General features: G+C 57.0%; 8 protein-coding genes across 16 annotated transcripts; all 8 read right to left on the bottom strand.

The window, feature by feature from the left end:
* Positions 1–250: 250 nt before the first annotated feature.
* On the bottom strand, positions 251–2,857 carry ABB37_02011 (hypothetical protein; the record flags this gene model as incomplete). Its single annotated transcript, XM_015798749.1, has 1 exon — positions 251–2,857. Exon 1 carries the CDS (start codon positions 2,777–2,779, stop codon positions 251–253), a length of 2,529 nt encoding a protein of 842 aa, XP_015662227.1. The 5' UTR covers positions 2,780–2,857.
* A 328-nt stretch (positions 2,858–3,185) lies between these two features.
* Positions 3,186–6,016, bottom strand: ABB37_02012 (putative mitochondrial protoheme IX farnesyltransferase). Of its 4 annotated transcripts, none has more exons than XM_015798753.1 (1): positions 3,186–6,016. In XM_015798753.1, the coding sequence occupies exon 1, from the start codon at positions 5,818–5,820 to the stop codon at positions 4,651–4,653; it is 1,170 nt and encodes a 389-aa protein (XP_015662231.1). In that variant the 5' UTR covers positions 5,821–6,016; the 3' UTR covers positions 3,186–4,650. The 4 variants fall into 4 exon arrangements, with proteins under 4 accessions (XP_015662231.1, XP_015662230.1, XP_015662229.1 ...); XM_015798752.1 differs by having other exon boundaries at positions 3,186–6,000; XM_015798751.1 differs by having other exon boundaries at positions 3,186–5,996.
* A 1,138-nt stretch (positions 6,017–7,154) lies between these two features.
* ABB37_02013 (putative vacuolar proton translocating ATPase subunit A) lies at positions 7,155–9,835 on the bottom strand (the record flags this gene model as incomplete). The annotated part of the gene is made up of 1 exon (XM_015798754.1): positions 7,155–9,835. The coding sequence occupies exon 1, from the start codon at positions 9,480–9,482 to the stop codon at positions 7,155–7,157; it is 2,328 nt and encodes a 775-aa protein (XP_015662232.1). The 5' UTR covers positions 9,483–9,835.
* Positions 9,836–10,273: 438 nt separating this feature from the next.
* ABB37_02014 (hypothetical protein) lies at positions 10,274–11,871 on the bottom strand (the record flags this gene model as incomplete). The annotated part of the gene is made up of 1 exon (XM_015798755.1): positions 10,274–11,871. Exon 1 carries the CDS (start codon positions 11,699–11,701, stop codon positions 10,274–10,276), a length of 1,428 nt encoding a protein of 475 aa, XP_015662233.1. The 5' UTR covers positions 11,702–11,871.
* Positions 11,872–12,472: 601 nt separating this feature from the next.
* On the bottom strand, positions 12,473–13,558 carry ABB37_02015 (hypothetical protein; the record flags this gene model as incomplete). Of its 2 annotated transcripts, none has more annotated exons than XM_015798757.1 (1): positions 12,473–13,558. In XM_015798757.1, exon 1 carries the CDS (start codon positions 13,391–13,393, stop codon positions 12,473–12,475), a length of 921 nt encoding a protein of 306 aa, XP_015662235.1. In that variant the 5' UTR covers positions 13,394–13,558. The 2 variants fall into 2 exon arrangements, with proteins under 2 accessions (XP_015662235.1, XP_015662234.1); XM_015798756.1 differs by having other exon boundaries at positions 12,473–13,554.
* A 533-nt stretch (positions 13,559–14,091) lies between these two features.
* ABB37_02016 (putative alanine racemase) lies at positions 14,092–15,017 on the bottom strand (the record flags this gene model as incomplete). 3 transcript variants are annotated; one of them, XM_015798760.1, is made up of 1 exon in its annotated part: positions 14,092–15,017. In XM_015798760.1, the coding sequence occupies exon 1, from the start codon at positions 14,830–14,832 to the stop codon at positions 14,092–14,094; it is 741 nt and encodes a 246-aa protein (XP_015662238.1). In that variant the 5' UTR covers positions 14,833–15,017. The 3 variants fall into 3 exon arrangements, with proteins under 3 accessions (XP_015662238.1, XP_015662237.1, XP_015662236.1); XM_015798759.1 differs by having other exon boundaries at positions 14,092–15,012; XM_015798758.1 differs by having other exon boundaries at positions 14,092–14,924.
* Positions 15,018–15,424: 407 nt separating this feature from the next.
* ABB37_02017 (hypothetical protein) lies at positions 15,425–16,246 on the bottom strand (the record flags this gene model as incomplete). 2 transcript variants are annotated; one of them, XM_015798762.1, is made up of 1 exon in its annotated part: positions 15,425–16,246. In XM_015798762.1, the coding sequence occupies exon 1, from the start codon at positions 16,103–16,105 to the stop codon at positions 15,425–15,427; it is 681 nt and encodes a 226-aa protein (XP_015662240.1). In that variant the 5' UTR covers positions 16,106–16,246. The 2 variants fall into 2 exon arrangements, with proteins under 2 accessions (XP_015662240.1, XP_015662239.1); XM_015798761.1 differs by having other exon boundaries at positions 15,425–16,222.
* A 529-nt stretch (positions 16,247–16,775) lies between these two features.
* ABB37_02018 (hypothetical protein) lies at positions 16,776–18,584 on the bottom strand (the record flags this gene model as incomplete). Of its 2 annotated transcripts, none has more annotated exons than XM_015798764.1 (1): positions 16,776–18,584. In XM_015798764.1, the coding sequence occupies exon 1, from the start codon at positions 18,297–18,299 to the stop codon at positions 16,776–16,778; it is 1,524 nt and encodes a 507-aa protein (XP_015662242.1). In that variant the 5' UTR covers positions 18,300–18,584. The 2 variants fall into 2 exon arrangements, with proteins under 2 accessions (XP_015662242.1, XP_015662241.1); XM_015798763.1 differs by having other exon boundaries at positions 16,776–18,574.
* Positions 18,585–19,575: the final 991 nt, after the last annotated feature.

Here is a 19,575-nt window from a genome sequence, read left to right on the forward strand (position 1 = left end):
AAGGAAGAAGGGAGAGGAAGAAGATGACACGGCAGAGCAAAGAAAGCACATTTGCTGCGCGTGATGCGAAAGCGCAGCGCCTGAATGCAACGAACACCGGCAGTATGTGGCACCGGTGTAAAGCGTTACAGCGGCAGAAAGATTGATTTCCTCCCTAGCGCCTTATACAAAAGGAATCCGCTTCTTTATTGCTGTCTTTAGCAGCCATCATGTGTTTGCTTGTTGTTTGTTGGGTCTTTGTTCTTTGTCTCTATGCAGTGGACGCGTCTGCCATCAACAGTGGGTGCACCACGCCCAGCTCCGTTGCAGCCGCCAACACAAGGCAGCGCCACTCGTACGTTTCCTTCGCTGCAGATCCCAGCAGCAACGGCACATCTTCGTAAACGAGCAAAGTCACGTAGTGCGGGAGGCCCACCAATTCCGCGTACGCGTCGTCCAGCGGGCTCCAGGTGTGCGTGTGCACCCCCAGAAAGAAGCCCAGGCAGCGGTGCACGGTGGCGTAGAATTTGGCCGCGTTTCGGCACGCACCGCTGAGCTGCAACACGAGAGAAAAATAAAGGCCGGCAGCCATCGTGTCCTGCGCCAGCACCTCCATCGGGAAGTGCTGCATGGCCGTCCATTGTTCCTCCACGGTTGTCGCGGCTGCCTCTCCGCAGCGCATGTGCAACGCGTAGGCGGCAACCCACTCCACTGCGGACACGTCTGTACGCTTCGCCGCCGCCTCGCGCACGCGCTCCGCACTGTCCAGCGTTTCTGCAGGCAGCTGCTCGGATGCACACAGCTGCGCCACGGCCTGAGCCGCGCTCAACTGAGAGGTGCAGCCCCACGTGCGCATCTGCGAAAGGAGGAGCAGATTCAAGAAGCAGGTGGCTCCCTCGGCAGCGGCGAGCGACTCCGCCACCTGCACCGCCGCCGGCACGGACTGCTGCTGCGCGATGGTGCTCACGTAGGCGCAGTAAATCACGCCTTGACTCAGCGCGGACTGTGGCACCGTCTTCTCCGCCACACGCTCCAAATAGGAGAGTCGATGCGAGAAGGTGCGCAGCAGACTGAGCTGCAACGCACCCGCGCACGCGGTGGTGAGCTGCAGTTCGAAGTGATCGCGCCTGTAGGCGTTGATCAGCTTAAGCGAAGCGTAGATGACGTCTCGGCCGTTTTCAGTTGGATTGGCGCCGTCGGGGCTGGCCAGCTCCATCACCTGCTCAGACACCGCCGCCAGCGGAAGATGCTCCACTCCGCGGAGGTGACCGGCTCGGCGGAGGGCGACGGACATGATCGCTAAGTTTTGCCGCGCAATGGGGGACAACAGCACCGCCAGCGCGGCCTCTGCATCGGTGGAAAGAAAAGGCTGGAGGAAAAGCAGTGCGGCTCCTGCGTCCGTCTTGGCGCAGTGCACGAAGACCACCGTGATGATGTAGCCGACGTGACGCGCGACGGTGGTGCCGTACTGACCGAGGTCCAGCCCGGCGACGACGGCCGCCGCTGCCTGCGCAGAGAGGGTGCGGCACGACGATTGGCCGGCCTCCATTACCTGCTCAAGCGTTGCAGCAGACTTCATGGAGCTCAGAACGTATTCCAAGTGCAGTTGAGGGCAGCTGGGAAAGAGCTGAATGCCCTGCCGGGCCAGCCACTGCCGCTGCGCCGCGTCGGGCACACATGCCAGCAGGCACCGCCAGGACAGGGCATCGCAGTGCACCTGGAACAACTCTGCCGCCATCGACGACATCAATGCGGAGGGCGACTGTGCGTGGCGCCGCATCAGCTCCGACCACCGCTGCTTCTCCACCACATCGCACATCAGATCACCACGTGGCGGCCCCGTGTGCTCCACGTCCGCCGCGTTTACGGCCGGGGCCCCCATGGCCGGTGCGAGTTCTCCTCCCTTCACGAGGTGAACGTGAAGCCCCAGCCCTATCAAAGTCTGCAGCACCTCACAGACCAGCGCACACACGACGGACACGGACTCCGCCTCATGGGCCTGGCGGGACAGCCGTGAGGTGAGGCGGCGCACGCAGCACAGGCGTTCATCCTTCACGCACATCCCGCGCAGGGCCGCTACACAGAACTGAACGATGACCCGCATGTGCGCGAGTTGGTCACGGTGCCAATAGGCGCATGCGGCATTGCGACACTCCGTCGGTAAGGGCGGGTCCTTCATGGTGAGCGAGGACGGTGAAGGAGAATGGGAAGAAGAAGACATCGCTGCTGCCTCCTCGGCGCTACACTCCAGCAAGCACGGCTCATCAAAGAAGAACGGAGGCTTCACGAGAAGCTCCTCAGCGCTCCACTGGAAGAGCGGCGCACAAAGCTTGAGAAATGCGGCAACGCTGTCCTCCTGAGGCCGTGCGCAGTCTCCTACACAGTTGTAGAAAACAGAGAATCCGTACAACGACAGCGGGCACGGTGACTCGAGCGGATCTGCAGCAGGTGAAGACGACGAGCATGGCACGAGATAGTTTCTGCTGGTGCCTTTCTGGTAGTAGACCTGATTTCTCGTGCCGTCGAGGACACGACGGCCTCTGTCATGCAGGCCGAGCTCCGCATCTTGCTCAGTCGTAAGCTCTTGTAACTCCATCGTCAGCCGCTCCAGCCGCCGCTGACGCTTCGTCGTAGACTTCTCCAAGTCTGACACCTGCGAGGCGATGGCGCCCTGATAGAGCTTCAGCTGATTGAGGCGCTCTGCAGTGTTGTGTATCTCCAGCCGGGTGCGCAGCTTCTGCAGATCCACGTGCACCCACGACGGTGGCACAGCGAGGTGATCTGGCACCTCGGTTGACATTACTCAAGCGGAGGAAGGAAATAGGGGGCGCTAATAATAATAATATGAATTGCGTAGCTGATGACGAGCAGCCAGCGCTTGCCGGAATGAAAAGAAAGAGACCGAGGAAGAGGAGAGGGGCGAGGAATACATCGCATATAAAAATGGGGAAGAAAAAGGCAAGGCCATGTTGTCAGCATCGTCGGAGAGTTCAATCCCGGTAAAGATTAAAGCGGCGTGTGGTACGGGAACGTAGTTCGAACTCTTGAGCTGATTCCTACGCACCCGCTCGAAGCAACATTGCAGAGCGCAGCTTCGATGGTGTTGAGCCCCTACGGATTTCTCTTCTTTCCTAGGAGCGGATCTGCCGTATCCTTTGCACGGACTTTTTATATCACCGATAGTTACTTGAAAACTCGATTGTGAAGTTGATGTGTGTTTGTAATAAAGATAACATAGAAATAAGAGAAACCAGGAAAAACAAAAATCGAGCACCTGCTTCAGTTTAACTCGGCACCGCCCCGGGGAAGCACCCCGATGATGTCGCTTCTACCTCTTCTCTTTATTGATGTGCCTCTGTTGGAAGTGAATTTGGCAATATCGTATTGGCCACAGGCCCGCATCTCCTCCGCCTTCCCCAACATCGAACGCAAACTACTGTCTGTGAACACTGAAGATCAAGAAAAATACCGTAAGGGGGACGAGATCAAGAAAAAAAAGAAAGGTAAGGAAATGAGAGCGAATGCTGCTCTGCAGCAGCAGCAATCACTTTTGTGTTGGATGACGATCCCATACCAACAACCAGAGGTAAAACTATCCTACTAGAATACACCGAATGCGAAGAGGCGGAGAGGAAAAACACGGAGTTGAGAAGAAATGCGTGAACGTGCGTTACCCCTGCACGTCGCCTTTGACTCGCCGCCACGCAGAAGGGAAGCAAAGAGGAGGTGTTCGAAACGGACCGCCACCGTGCGTTTCACGAGAGAACAACCGCCGCTACTACTCGTTCTTCTTGCGTACCACAGCTGATCCCGATTCTACACACACCACACAATCAACCGCCATCCCTCCATTGCTGCTCCGCTGAACGCGCCGGCAGAAGCGGCACAAAAACAAACGGTGCCATCACGCTATTCGGTGTTGCTACAAACCTAAACCCCTCCAAAAAAAAAACATCTAAAGAAATAAAACGCGTCGAACACGGCAAAGCGACGAAAGTGGAAGGACGAGCACGCGGTGGTGGGGAAAAGCGATGGCGCGTATTTTGAAGAATATATCTCGACAACGCCGCCGTCGAGAAGAGCGTGCAGGAAGAATTAAAAGGGAAGAAAAGAGCGCACACACAGTCCCCTCATGTTTTCTTTGTGTTTTAAGAGCGTACTTCACCGTGTCCTTTCATCCTGAGCAGAAATATAAAAAAGAACGAAAAGGGAAAACCTAAAATAAGTGAAATTATCCTACGTTTCATGAATATGAATTTAACACGCGCCGTGCCGCGTCTGCCGGCATGCCTCTTTCACACACGCACTCACACACAGACATGCACATGGAATACAGACACTCGCGCCCATTAAGTTGACTAAGTTAACTGAAGTCATATGTCTCCTTGAAGCCACCATCGTTGGTGCGACTCTGTCTTTATTTTACCCTCCTCCTTTGTCGTCGCATCCGCATCTTCTCACCGCTCTCTCCTGCCAGGATGGAGAAGAGAGGCGCAGAGAAGTTGCGTCCGCCCACACCACCACCAGATTTTTTGCGGTGTAGCTTTTCTTTGGTATAAAACCAAACACGCGCTACAACAGCGAAAAGCAAAGGAAGGTGCCCTCTCGTGCACAACGCGTCCGAGAAAGGAAGGAGAAAACGAAAGAAAGAAGAAGAGACGCACCCGCTTCTTACGCCTCTGCAGATGCCACGCCGGTCTTCGACATCGCGGACGCCTTCGACACCCCAGCGAGCTCTGCGGTAACGTACTCCACCGCATGCTGCGTCACGTGCATCGGCTGGAAGTGATTCAGCATGAGGGCCGCCAACACAATGCTAAGGTACACGTACGAGAAGACAAAGCATCCACGGCAGTGCCGCTGCGGCTCGCGGTGGAAGAGGAGGGACTTATAAATCATCACCGCGTTTGCCGCGGCCGTCATGGGGTAGTACCAAAGCCCCTCGATCTCCATCCCGGCTAACGTGGGGCACACCAAGGTCAGGAAGGCCATCACGACGGACAGCGCCACCGCGTAAAACGAGGCCCGCCAGGGGTTGTAGAAAGCAAGCATTTTATAACCCGCCGCCTCGTAGTCGCGACGGCAGTGGAAGGCGAGCCCGTTAAAGTGCGGAATCTGCCAGACAAAGAGAAACGACGCCAGCAGCCACACCGGCGGAGCGATGACGCCCGACACGGCCACGCCGCCCATCAGCGGCGGCACACCGCCCACGATGGACCCAAACCACGTGTTGAGGGCCGAGACACGCTTCAGAGGGGTGTACATGCCGACGTAGAGAAACCAGTTAAACACGCCGATGGCCGCAGCGGGGGGACTGACAAAGTACAACAGACCAGTGCCCAGCACCAGCTCCGTGCCGGAGATGGCAGAGGCGAGTTGCGGTGTGATCATCTTCATGGGCAGCGGGCGGCGGCACGTGCGCTTCATCAGCTTGTCGTACGGTGCCTCGATAATCTGGTTCGCCGTGTTGGCAGAGCACGACTGCAGCATCGTTCCCGCGGTCACCGCAGCGGCTATAAAAGGGTTCATGCCACCCGCAATCACGTACCCAGCCAGGGCCGTCGCGGCGACGTAGGCGGACAGCTGCGTCTTGCCCATCGTCGACGTCATCGCCATGAGGGTGGGCGCTTTGCGGGTGAACAGCTCGTGCTCCACCGGGCAGCTCATGTGCGGGGTGGTGCCGACAACAGGGCAGTGCTCCACGACCTCCTCTGCCATCACGGTGGAGGTGCCGCCTTCCTTGGCGCGGTGGTAGGGGCAGGCCGTGAAGGTGCCCATCTGCAGCCGCCGCTGCGTGAGCTTGAAGAGCTGCGCATGGCGCACCAGTGTTCCACGTAGCATGGCAGGTGAGAGGGAATTGGCAAAGAAATCTTCGTTGATGGAAATCTATCGTTTTTTTTTTCGTTGTACAGACCTAGAGGTGACGGCGTGTCTTGGTGCGAACTCAAGCTAATTAGTACTACAATTAAGGATGCTAAGGAATGAGTTTTTCACAAACGCGCTCTCACGAAAAACCCTCACTGGTGCGCAACCAATCTCGGAGTCAGTTTTTGAAACAACGTTTGTTTGCCAATCAAGAATAGAAGACGGGGGTTGAAGGGGTTAGCATTTCTCAAAACAGTGAGTCGAAACGGCAACTTACCGTAACATCACATACATACGTTCCACCTCCCCCGATTGAGCCCCAACACAAAAGCAATGCTATTGCCGTGTGTGAGGCAGCGGATGTGCCGCTGGGTGAAAGGTGTATCCTCATAAATCGGGGTGGCAAAGGCTCGCCCTTTCCAGCTAGAAGCCGGCTTTGGCACCGTGCTTCTGTGGGGTCTGCGCGCCGCTTGCAAGCGATCGCGCTTCGCCTAACAGTTTCAACTTGAATGTGGCGGGAAGTGCTTCACGCGCTAAGGTTGGCCCTCTCCTCTTGTTCTCGAAGAGAAGCTACCGCTGCATCTCTTTCGTTCCTTAACGTCTGTTTTGCTTCGTCTTTCTTTCCCACTAATTCAGCACGGGAGAACAACCACGCGATGTGGCAGGGCCAACGATGCGCCTCCACAACTGCACTCGCCCAAAAGGAAACACAAAATTCACTCATCAACGCCACCGCGAAACGATAGGTGCCAGCGCAGCGCACTGCAGCACGACAGCACTCAAAAAGAAAAGTCATGGCGAGACAAAAAATCGCACACACAAGCAAATGAAAAAAAGGCAGAAAACAAAAAACCCGCGCAGTTTCATACCGAGAACGAGATAACCAACCACGCTACCACACCGAGTCGCACGTGCGCATCGATCGCGGAAAACGACTGGCACGGCGAAAGGCTTCTCTTCCGTTTTGAAGGAGGCGCTGATCAACGAACTACTACCACCAAAGGCCACAAAAAGAAAAAACCGGGAGGGCAGCGGGCAGCATTCAACACGTCCTGCAAAAGCGATACAAACAGAAGCGCTGAAATACAAAACGACAACATTCAAGAAGGGAGAAAAAATGGAGCACAACACCCGCAGCCCTTTATTTAGCAAACAGGCCAAAACACGAGTGGCCGAAACAGCAAAGTAAAAGAAGTGGTGCAGACGTGAAATGAGAAAGCGCGAGCGAGACGCCGCGCCGATGGCCGCTTTCACTGCTGGCAAAACGGTCTCTCCTGCTAACCTTTCTTCCCTGATCCCTCACTCTCCGTTTAGCGGATCTTGCTCAGGGACTCCGCCAGATCAAAAGGTTCAAACGCGTAGCCATCGGCCAGGTAGAACTTGTTGTTGAACTCCACCCAATGCAAACGCAGCGCATGCAGGAAGGCGGAGAGGGACTCCATGCCGAGCAGCACGCCGATCGTAGCCGCCATCCACACGGCGAAGCCGATAAAGACGAAGAAGCCCGAGCCGCCATCGAGGCCGACGGTGAGGAGAAAGGCGAAGCTCCAGAACACCTCTGACAGCTGGGAGTGGGCCAGGGAGAGGGCCCATAGACGGAGGTACGACGCGGTGTTGGAGACGCAGCCCAGGACGTACTCGATGGTGTGAATGATCTGATGGATGACGATCTCGCTGAATTCAAAGTCGTCGTCCTCCTCCTCCTCGCCCTCCGCGGGCGGGTGGGCGGCGCGCTCTTGCACCTTGTGGTCGTGCTCTCTCTTCTCCATGTACGGGATGACACACAGCATGATGGGGACGCAGAGCGCGCACACAAGCAGCAGCACCAGCTGCACGGCGGCCTGGCCAGTGTACAGCGGCGACGTGATGGTACCGGGGGCGAGGAAGAAGTTTGTCATCGTCTCCAGCAGCGACGGCGCGCTGTGCGTGTTCTCCCACGTGGTGAGCCACTTCACAATGATGAGGAGGCACATGTAGCCGAAGGTGCAGGAGAGAAAGACGATCTCAGGAACGAAGCGGAACCACACCTTGATGCGATCGTTGAAGTAGAGGTAGTTCGTGAGGGAGATGAACACACCGGCCATCATCTGCGCCACGCCGATAATGACGGAGCACTTCATCTTGATAGAGTTGTAAAACTCGAGCTTGTTCTCCGTCTCCGACCAGGCGGAGTCGATTCCGAAGATCACCGGACTCGTCGGCTTCACGCTCGGGCGGCCGTTGGGGAAGGACGGGTAGACGATCCCCTCCGGACCCTCCGGCGGCAGCTGCGGCCAGCTGTAGGCCGAGGAGAAGATCTCAATCGAAAAGCCGAACATGTCGTTGTACAGCAGACCCATGTACACGGCGAAGAAGCCCATGAGGAGCAGCAGGTAGCGGCCTCCAAAGATCATCGCAAAGATCTCGTTCAGCGGCTGGCCCTCAAAGCTCTTCTCCTTGAACACGAGGAAGGCGGCGAGGAGGGTGAGAATGATGCCGTGACCCACGTCACCATACATGACACCAAACAAATAGGGGAAGGAGATGATCGTGAACACGCCCGGGTTGGCCTCCTTGTAGCGCGCCATACCGTAGCTGTCCACAATGCCCTGGAAGGAGCTGGTGATCTTGTTCGTCTTGAAGTACGACGGCGGCGCCTCCTTGGTGGGCAGCTCCTCAATGATCGTGCCGACCTGCGCGCCGCTGAGGTACTCCGCCTCGGCAATCGCGGTGCGGATGTCCTCACACGCGCGCACCGGCGCCCAGCCCTGCGCGATCGCCGTCGAGCCGGAGAACTTCAACATGTTCATCGTCGAGAAGACCGCCTTCTCCGTCACCACCGCACGGCGCCACTCGTAGCAGGAGGCGGCAATGCCCAGCAGCACTTGGCGCTGGCGGTACGCGGACTGATGCAATGTCTGCGTAATGGTGTCGACCTGTTGCTTCAGCGAGGCGTGCATGCTGTTAAGCTGCTGCTCCGAGTCGGCATAGTTGTAGACGGTCGCGGCGTTCGCCTCCGCAATTTTCACCAGTTTCTCGCGCAGCCGCGACGCCGAGAAATAAATAGCGAAGACACTCTTGTAGACGGACTCGTTTGCGTTGATGTTGTAGAACGGCGTGTCGATGTCGTCGGTGCGCATGAGGGAGTTGCCACGCGTCGCACGGTACACCAGCCGCTCAAACAGCGGAATGCGGTCCTTCGGAATCACACCGGTGACCATCATCAGACCGTCGCCGGTGGCACCGCCAAAGTCGCGCGACAGAATCTCAAGGTGCTCCTTCGAGCGGTTGCGCTCCTCGATCAGCGCCTGGTACTGCTCATTCAGTTCCATCACCTCGGAGTAGACCTCATCGATCTTCTGCTCCAACGACGACATGGTCTCGCTCTCCGCACCGCCCTCCACGATGGTCGCCACGCCGGCCTTGTCGATCTCCTCTTGCAGAAAGCGCAGTTTCCGCTCCATATCGTCGCAGCGGCGCACCTCCTGCACAAAATCCCGCTGGAAGGCGCTTAAGTCCTTGTTCAGATCGTGGAACTGGAACATGCCGATTTCGCCCAACTTCAGCACGGCATCGTGGGCCACCTCGCGCTGCATGTGGAGAGACAGAACCACCATGTCCTCCGAGCGCCACAGACCACTGCACGCTTCCTTCGGCATGGTGACGGACAGCGGCTAGCTGCGTTGGCTCTGCTTCCTTTCGTACTTTTTTTAAATATGTGTGTGACGGTGTGCGTGATAGGTGAATGCACACACGCACACGCGCACTTGCACAGAGTAGCCTCGCCTGCGCGAACAGAGCACGGGCTGCTGCACCGCGACGTTACACCAGAAAAGGAGGGCGGAGACACGCTGGCGGATCGACAACGCAAAATCGCTCCTTTCCTTGAAAACCAGAGTGGAGGGAGAAAATAAAACAAAAAGACTGGCTGCACTAAGTTAACTACGTCGTTTGGTTTCTCTAAACGCACAGGAGTTCGTCCTCTGAATGTGTTGAAAGAACCGCTGTTCACTGCATCGAGTTGAAGCACGCAGCCCACACGGAGCGGGTGAGTCTCAGCCAATTCGCGACGAGACCCGATCCCATGAAGAAAGAAGTACAGGAGGAAGTAGTAAGAAGGAAAGGCTTTGTGGCACCGCGATGAAGCCGCCTCCAGCGAAAGGGGGAAGGGGGGGGGGGGATGGGCATACGGCGGTACCCCGCAGCATTAATACAGAAGATGGAAAAAGAAAGCAAGCGCGCCCCGGTCATCACAACACGTTCGCAGAGGCAAAGAAGAACACAGGCAGGAGACGATGCAAGGCCGACAGCCGAGGACATTAAGTTGCACGAGGACCAAAGTACAGAGTGGAGATAAACAAGCATTCTTTGGATAGCGGCAATAAAAGCAGAGACAGCAGAACTGGGCAGAAATAACGTTAGAGAAAAAAAATGTATTATGTTGTTGCACTCAGTGCAAAAGGTTGCTGCAGCTGAGCCGCAGTTCACGCACCGTGTCGGGACGCACCTCCCTCGCCACCGCACACACATCCGCACGTAAGAGCTCGTCCAGCGAGAACTCAGGAGAGCGGCACTGCGCTGCCAGCTGCTGGCGGAGGCTTCCAAATTGTCTCTGGAGCGCAGCATCCCGTTGTGTGCGGCCACCACCACTGCCGTTAGCACCACCGCTCGGCGGCGGCGGCATCAGCGGCACGAAGCGCAGCTCCGTCGGTACGACCTCGCGCAGCCGCATCGTTCTGTCGGCGCAGTCGTACGCGACAAAGTGGTGAAGACGCATGGCAAGGTGGCAGGACGAGACGATCCCGCGCGCATCCCCTGTAAAGACGAGAATATCGTCTCTGAAGGCGGCACGGAAGGCGTGGAAGGCGGTGTAGGCGTCCAGCGCACTAGCCGTCATGGAGTCTGCTGCGGCGCCACGAGAGTCGTCGTCCCATGTCAGCTCCCACGTGTCCCCAAACAACATCGCCTCATCCACCGTATCCGCCTCTAACACTGCACGCAGCTGCAGGATGCAAGGCTGGGCCTGCGCTCCCTGTGCAACGGCCTCGTGCCGCACGCACTCCGTCGGACAACACTGCACCAGCGGCCCAGCAAAGTACCCACCAGAAGGCGTCACGTGTGAGGGAGCGAAGTCACTCAAGGCGCAGCACCGGCGGATGCTGTCGGCGTAGTGCAGCACCGTCGCTCTGCACGATACCTCTCTGCTCCCCAGCTGCAGCGTAATACGGCGGGCGGAAGGCAGGCCCGGTAGCAGATAAGGACGCAATACATCCTGCAGTGCACACCGCAGCTGTGTAGGGTTGAACGGACAGCGGTACAGACGAAGACGATCGTGGAGGCGGGCCGCCGTCACGCGCACCGCCGCCCAGTCGGGCAGGACGCAGCAGGTCTGCTGCGAAAGAGGACCGGCCTGCAAGTCCGCTAGGCTGTGCGTCGCCTCAGTGAGACTTACAAAGGTGGAACAGAAGAGCACGAGGTGTCTGTGCGGCGCGCCTCGTAACACGTTATGGATAGCAGCTTTCACCACCTCCATCTTGTTGACAAAAGCGGAGCGGGTCGTGCCACTGGGAAACTCGGGCGAATGGACTGCCTCGCTGTTCATCCGCTCTACCACGCTCAGCCAGGGATGATAGGCAGCGTCAGCGAGCGCGGTCAGGGGATGCTGATACGATCGGATGTCTACGTGAGAGACGAGGTACAGGCTGACCCGCAAGTGTGACAGCTGCGTGCCGTGGAAGGAGGCCATCGACAGCAGCTGACTGCACTGCTCATACGTGACCTTACGAAAGGCCTCATATCCCTTCATATCGTTGCCCTCGCCGCGGCGGCAGTCGAAAAACACGGAGAGGTGCCTAACATCGTGCTCTGTCGGCATCATCGGCTGGTGTGTGCTGCACGTGTGCACAGACAAGCAAGAGACGGAGTGAAGCAGCCCCCTACCTGCGCCGGTAGCTCTGTGAAGGATACTGCGAAGCTGTTGCTTCTTCGTGGTGCGGAGAGGAAAACCTTGTTGTGCCTCGACACAAGGAGGTATTAAAAGAACGTGTCTAATAAGGGACAAGAGGGAAGGCCGGAAAAAAAAAGGCGGCGAGTGTGATTCCGCCGTGACGGTGAGGCGCAAACAGAAGAAACGTGCGAGAAGGAGCTCAAGGAGAGTAGCGACGAGACACAGCATTGGTACGTTAGAAGTGGCTCTTGTTTTAGTTCTACGCCAATCTTCATTCACTATCGTGGCGAAATGGTGGGCTTGCAGAGCGCGCGCGCAGAACGGTTCACGCATCCACAGAGAAACTCTGTTGACGTCACGCGCGTTGATGTCTGCACCGAGTGTGTGTCCGGTGCGGTACGGATGTGGACTTCTTCTTCGTTAGCGAAGTGACCAGAGACACGAATTGTGGAGAAGAGAAAAGGCAACGGTGTGTGCTGGAGATGTACTTTGCACAGTCTCCTTTCTCCGTTGCACCTGGACAATGAAAAGGAGGACGTAGGAAGGAGTCGGGGAAGAGCACGACGAACGAAGTCCGCTCCTCTACCTCCATCGCTGGTGAGGTTCCTTCCTTTAAAAAAAAAGGAGAATCGACGTTCACGACGCGAATGCTCAGACAGCGGTCATCTACGGCCCGCCACCACACATCGACCTTTCGCATGGTTAGCGCATCAACTCTGCGCTTCCACCGGCGCCAATCTTCTTGTTGATGATATCCGCGTTCCTCTCCTGCCAGCGGCGGTAGACGTCTAACGCACCCAACGCGGCTCGAATTTGTTCTTCGTTTCGGTTACCTCGCAGCGACAAGGAGTTGAGTCCTGGGCAGTGCACGAAGATGGTCGGGTCGACCGCCTGCAGCGGCTGCTTGCCTTGCTGGTCCTCGACGCTCAGCCGCTTCAAGGAAGGCAAGATCGGAAACGCCTTATCGCCTTTTAAGCCCAGCGTCAGCGTCCCACCGAGTTCATTGTGGTCCAGCAGCAGCTCGCGCAGTGCCTCAAACGGCGACTCCACGGTGTCCTCCGCCACCGTGAACTTCTCCAATCCGTTGCTACGCAGGTCGAGGGCTTCGAGCGAGGCACTCACGCCCAAGCAGTGGGTTAAAGAGAAGGGGATGACGAGGGGCTGCGCGTTGTCGGCGCACACAAGGCGGCGCAGGCGAGGAAAGCGCCGCGACAAGAAAGGAGGCAAAAGATGTAAGACGTTGCCGGATAGGTTCAACGATTCTAGAGGAAGCGGGTCGGCGCTCGACGGTGCCGGTGCGTCTGAGCTTTGTCGAATGAAGTCCTCCGCGTGCTTTGCGTGTGTCTTTGAAAGACAAGCGACGCCGCCTAAAGCGCAGACGCAGGTAAGTCTATTGTGGGACAGGTCCAGATATGCCAACGAGCTCCACAACGACAACTTCACGAACGAAGGCGGGATTGGGGCATCGAGGCGGGTGCCGCTCACTGTCATGGAGCGCAACTTGGGCAGCGAAACCAACCCCTTCATCAGTCGGGACCAGGACCGCATTCTCTTGTCATCCACTGTCAGGGTGCCTGTGGTGGCCGCCCGCTCAAAGCGCTCCTTCGACGATGCGCCGCCCATGGAGGCGGAGGCTGCAGCAACAAGTCGGTCGGTTTTTCCCGCGTCTATTTGCCTTTCAACTTAAATCCGAAGGTGGGCATCCAGCAAAGATGCGGTGCGAGAGCTGCGCGATGATGGTCGATATTCCGCGGAGGTGTGATGCTGCTGCCTCTCGTGGGATCTGCCTGGGCAACGTTGAAGATGGTGCCGTAAAATGACGAAGTTGCGGAGGGAGAGAGAGAGAGACAGTGGGTCGACGGGGGAGGAGACGTTCAGTAGAATTCCGCACTAAGGAGAGGGCAGGGGAGAGGGGCCATCGAGAAGACTCGGCGTGCGCGATGAAAAGACACAGAGAAAAATTATCCGATGAGCACGGCGACGTGTTGGTCGTTGCTGCTCTTCACAGACAAGAAATCTGCCACATCAGAGTTGCCCGTCGTCAGCGAACGACGCCAGCGGTGCTCCGATACTGCACCACAGATGAGTGCGTCCTACACAGAACAGGAAAAAAAAGAATAGATATCATCGCTCTCAGCTGAAGGTAGCGAGGCCGCCTCAGCAACGGTAAAATAAAAGAGCCCGCCTACAGGGAACAGACGAGGTCTCCTCCACGTTTGGCAGTAGGACGAAGCCCATGGAGACGATTGATGAAAACGGACGCGAAAACGCTGCTCGCATCAATGAAGCCGGGGAGCAAGTCCGTTATCATATTTCCCTTGCTACTTTGGAGGGTAGTAGCGAGTGCCAAAAATGTACGTGCCGACACGTACCGTCGTCGACCCCATGCGGATGGCGTTCACGAAGTCCCCGCTCATGCCCATCGACAGCTCCAACTGCGCCGGTTGCACGTCGACCGCCGCGGCCACATCCTCGCGGCACTTCGTCAAGCATTCGAAGTTCTCCGGCCGACTTGTGTAGTCCGGCATACCGATCGTCATCAGCCCCTTCAGCTGCAGCAGCGGGCACTCCTGTGCGATGTACTTCGCCAGGGCCACCGTCGGCTCCCCCGGCTCCGTCCCGCTTTTCGTTTCTTCACCGCTTGTGTTCACCTGAATGTACACCGTCAGCGGCCGTCCCTCGCGGTACTTGGCGCAGCCTTCGTTGAGTTTGCTGGCCAGCTTGCTGCTGTCGATGGTTTGAACCACGCACAAGTTTGGCGCCCCCTCCAGCAGCTCCTTCACCTTATTGCCCTGCAAATGACCGATAAAGTGCCAGACGAGATCCGTCGGCAGCTCCTGACTCTTCTCCGTCAGTTCCTGCACGTAGTTCTCGCCAAAGTCGCGGTGACCGAGATCGTACAGCGTGCGCAGGCAGGCGGGGGACTTCGTCTTGCTCGCCGCCACCAGCGTCACGCGGCGACCTGCGCTCTCCTGCGCGATGGCGTCCGTCAACGATTTGTAGTTCTGTGCCAGCACCTCTGCGGTCGGCTCGCTGGCCACGTCGTATCGCGCCGCCGACATGGCTCGACGGAGGAGGAGGGAGTTGCGTAGGCGAAACGTCTTCCTTCGCTTTTCTTCTTGGGAGTGTTTTTTCAGAGTTCACGGGCGACGACTTCGGAAGGTTCAGACGGTGGGCGAAAGAAGATAGAGGAAGTCCAAAGACGCGTGCGCACTGGCGTTGATGGGGAACGATAAAAATGCTGCTCTGTTCGAAGTGGCGGTGTGGCAAGGAAGTTGATGTGCGCACCGCACGTCAATGCACGCGGAAAGCATTGTGGAAGTAAAAAAAGTTGAGAACGAATGAAAGAACGAACAAAAAAGAGCGGCGAACCTTACTACACGAGACACGAAGCTGGTGCGCGCAGTCGGAGCATGCCCACATCAACCCCAAAGCGTATGGATCGGATCGTGCACGTTTACGGGGCGGCACCCCTGTAATTAATGTGTGTTAAACAGTCTTCTTTAGTGATATGAAAGGCTTGCGAGACCGCACCGCTCCTCACACCGTTAAAGCGAGCAGAAGTGAACGCGTTACAAAAGGAAAAGACAAAAGCCTCTTGTTCACGCTCCATTTATCTTTTCGGGTTTCTTCAATCGTTCTCCCCTCCCCTTTCTATGTTGCGCCGCCGTACTCGTGCCCGTCCTCCTGCCGCGACTTCTTCGCTGGTGGTTCACCGCCGTCTTCGTGCTCTGACACGTCGACTTCGCCCGACGCCTCTGCGCTTCCTTTTTCATCGTCCTCCGAGCCCTCCTCCGACTCCTCCTCTTCACTCTCTTCCTCCTCCTCTGTGCTGTCGGACTCGTCGGAGTCCTCCACGACGATCTCTCGTCCGTCCCGCATGCGCGAGTTGAGGGCGACCAACTTTGGAAACTTCGCGAACACCGCCGTGAAGTGCGCCGGCGTGTCGACGTCGTTGTCGACTAAGTCCAACACCTCCAAGTTGGGGAAACTCGCGGCGAGGAAGTCCACTTCGGTCATGGTGGCCACCCGGTTGTTCGGCATGAGCAGACGCGCGAGGGAAAGGGCGGCGGGCAGCGCAGCGGAGACTGAAACAGCGTTGTCGCTCACATCCAACAGGCGTAGCGCGGGGAGGTGATCGAGGCCCAGTGCGTCGAGACCGCCCAACTTGGGTTTCATGCACACGAGCAGCAGGTGAGTGAGTTGTGCGTAGCGAGACCACAGCTCCGGCAGCGCCGGCACGCCGCTCAGCGAAATACTAGTCACCTCTTCATCTGTCTTCCCCTCCGTTTGCTTCTGCACACGAAAAGCGGCCGTCTTCTTGAGAATCTCCATATGTGACCTGTCTGTTGTAACAGATGTTGTCGGGGGGAGTTGGGATTTGCGCTTTTGAGTTCCAGATCAGCGGCCAGAAAACAATGTGCGCGCTTTCAAAATGAAGTCAAGGAAGCCTTAAGATAGGAATCACAACAACACTACCAGAAAGAAGAACATGAACGATGACGGCAGTTTGATGTGAAGAGGGACCCGCTCAAGGAAGGAAGAAACAAACAGGCCGAGATCTAATGAAGTGTACAAGGACCGTACTCGCACCTACCGGAATGTGCGGAGGGTCACAAAGAGAACTGGACGAGCAGCACGTCCTCCCGTGCGTCCATCACGCGCTTTGCTCAACAGCAGCAGAAAGTGCGCTGTCGGGAATCATCGGCGGCCGTTTCGGCGTAGATTCGGGCCTGGAAATGCGCTTCTCCCTTCTCGATGTTATACTATCGCGTTGGCGCGTGACGAATACCGTGCAAAAAAAAAAACCCACACATGTATAAAGAAGAAGAGGAGAATAATAGTCGTCATAGAAATAGCTTCTGAGTGTGTAGGAGCCACGGCAGTATCCACAGCGCACAACCACCTTTGCGGGAAATCAAACGGGACTCAAAGACGTGGGCGAAGCGCTCACTGCTGATCTTCATCCCCTGCGACCCCGCTGTCCACCTTCTCCAGCACCCACTCACGCGTGAGCAGAACAGCGGCTTGGGCAGAAATGGCATCCGGCGACATCGACTTCCAGTCCACCTCTGTCGGCTCCTCGATGCGGACGCGGCGCAGCTGCTCCAGAAGCACCACGTGCGGCAGACCCGTTGTCGAACTCGTCTGACTGAACTCGTGAAACACGCGCACCTCGCGCATCCACGCCGCGGAGTTGTCGATGCGGATGAAATGACGGAAGAGCACGAAGAAGGCGCTGTCCATCACGCGGTACTTTACCGTGCTGTGCAGCATCCCGTGGTCGTGCAGGTCGTCCTCGATCAGGTCGAAGCTGCCGTAGAAGAGAATCGGGAGGGATGTTGTTCTTGAGCAAGTCCCAGTTGATCCCGGGGGTGTCGGCCGGTCGCGGCACGAGGCGCACCTGGTCCTCCTTGAGTCCAAAAAAGTTGTTCCTCCACGCCCAGTCGATATTCGGGTCGTGCTTCGCGTACTCGGACGTCTGCCAGCCTTCGGACACGGGGATGCTCAGCTGCGGCCCTACAACGTTCTTAAACTCCGCGGTGTGGTAGTAGCTGGAGGCGCTGCGCATGAGGCCCTCCACGTCGAAGAGCAACCACGGGTGCGCACGGTCGGACTCGGGACCAATCGCGAGCGTGTTGTTGCGAAACGCTATTTCAGGGAGAGAGGAGATCTGCAGGAGCTGCTGCATCTGCTTTTCCTCCTCCTGCGCCATGATGCGGTCGAGTTTGGTGGTGGTGAACTGCCAGCCGCCCACGAACTTCGTCGCCACGTCGGGCACCGGAGCCTCGACCTTAAAGTACGGAATGCGTATGACGGTGGTGGTGGGGGGCGAGGCAGGGGATGCGGCTTCGGCAGTCCTCTGCTCCTCCTGCGCATCGCTAGGCTGCTGAAGAGCCCTCTCCCCTCCGGCCAGTGCGGAGTAGCCGGGCAGCCCCAGTGACGGGTTCAAGGCGAGGGCACGCGCCATGGGGAACTCAAGGTGCCGCACCAGCACCGCCGCCACCCGCTCCAGTCCTTCCTTGTCCTCCTCCGTGAAGAAACTCAGCTCCGTGCTGTCCACGTCAATCACGCCGACAATGCTGCCGTTCTCAATCAAAACCGGAACCACCACCTCCGCTGCCGACGCCGCGTCGCACGCGATGTGGCCGGGGAACTCGTGGACGTCTGGCACGACGAGCGACTCCCCGCTCTCCGCCACGGTACCGCACACACCGCGGCCAACGCGAATCTCCGTGCACGCCGGCCGGCCCTGGAAGGGCCCCAAGGCGAGCAGCCCGGGTGCCTGGAAAAGGTAAAAGCCAAACCAGTTCACCTTCAACTCCTCCAGCGCCGCGCCAGGGTTGCAGAAGCGATTCAGCTCGTAGAAGCAGAGCGCGGCGACGTTGCTGAGGCCGATTACGAGGTTCGCCTGAGGCGTAAAGCGCTTACTCATGTCCTCGACCAGGTAGGTCGTCTGCTTCTCCAGCCAGTCGTACATCTCCTTCTTGGTCTGGAAGACCGGCGCGGGGCTTACCTCGACCGTCATGATGAGGTTGATAGACAGAGAGCAGGGGAAGGGGGAGGGGGGGGGAGTGCTCGACGAACTCTCTGGCTTCTGATGGGAAGTCAGCGAACGAAATTGTCTGCAATGGGAAGACAATACGAAGGTGAGGGAATCAGTCAAGCAGCAAACACAGACGTGGCGGTGGCGAACACGGCCGCTAGTTCCCTTGCCGGATCTTCCTCATAAATAAATGCACTGGATGTGGGGCGCTGGGGAGGCGATGCAGCGAAACCCCGTTAAGTGTGTGTTTATGTGGCTATGATATTCTAATACGAAAGAAGAAAGGAGAAATGCGAGTGGAGCTGAGAGAGAGATATCATCAGAAGAGAGCAGTTGTCTCTTCGGCAGGTGAGCTTGATGAGGCGCCGTCTTATCGCGTCTAGTGGGGAGGGGGTCCTTTCTTTTTAGTGTTTTAATGGTTTTCAATGTTTGCTGCTCTCTGATATTGATCCATGCACGTTGCACAATCGACTCACATGAGAGCACCATAAAACCTGAGATCATCTCATGAAGTGAACTCAAAAGAACAAAAAAACTGGAATGAACGTCACTTGAAAAAAGAGGAATAAGAGAAAATAGCCCTCTCAGCAGATCTTTGCTCTGGGAAAACAGAAGTGGCAAGAGAAATCGGCTACCGCTGAGCACACAGGTCGATGATAAATTCAAAAACAGGATTAAAAAGACGTAGTCGGCGTTGATCACTGCTCTTGACAATGGTGAGGAAGAACAACACAAACTCATCGCGCTGAAAGGGAGCGCATCAATGAAGAACAGTAGTTAACGTATTCACATTTCACTGCGTGGAATACGAATAGGCCGCGTAAGAAATAGAGAAAAGATAGTCGTTGTATTTTTCGTTGGCGAGGTCCCCGCTTCGGATTCTTTAAAAAACAGGAGCTAGAACAGCTGAATAGAAAACGATGCACACGGGGACGAGAAGGCGCACACCGGACCAACACTGAATCCGTGGCAAAGCATCTAGAAAGGAAAAAACCTTTCGGGTGCGCCCGCAGCGCATTTTGTATTTTGATTCTCGCAGAGAGTCTCAAAATAAATGAAAAGCCTGTTTCCTGTCGCCTCATCACTGTCGTCACGTCATCTTGCCAGGCGCGCTTCGCTGCGACTTTCCACAGAAACGAAAAGAAAATCTCCCAGGCTCTTTCTTCTAATAAAAACATGCAGAGCATAGCAGGATCGTCTGGAATGGCTTCTCTCTTTCTTCCGTCGGCTCAATGGAGAGGCGCACATACAGGTGACA

Source organism: Leptomonas pyrrhocoris (assembly GCF_001293395.1).
Source record: "Leptomonas pyrrhocoris isolate H10 chromosome Unknown, whole genome shotgun sequence".
Lineage (NCBI taxonomy): Eukaryota > Euglenozoa > Kinetoplastea > Trypanosomatida > Trypanosomatidae > Leptomonas > Leptomonas pyrrhocoris.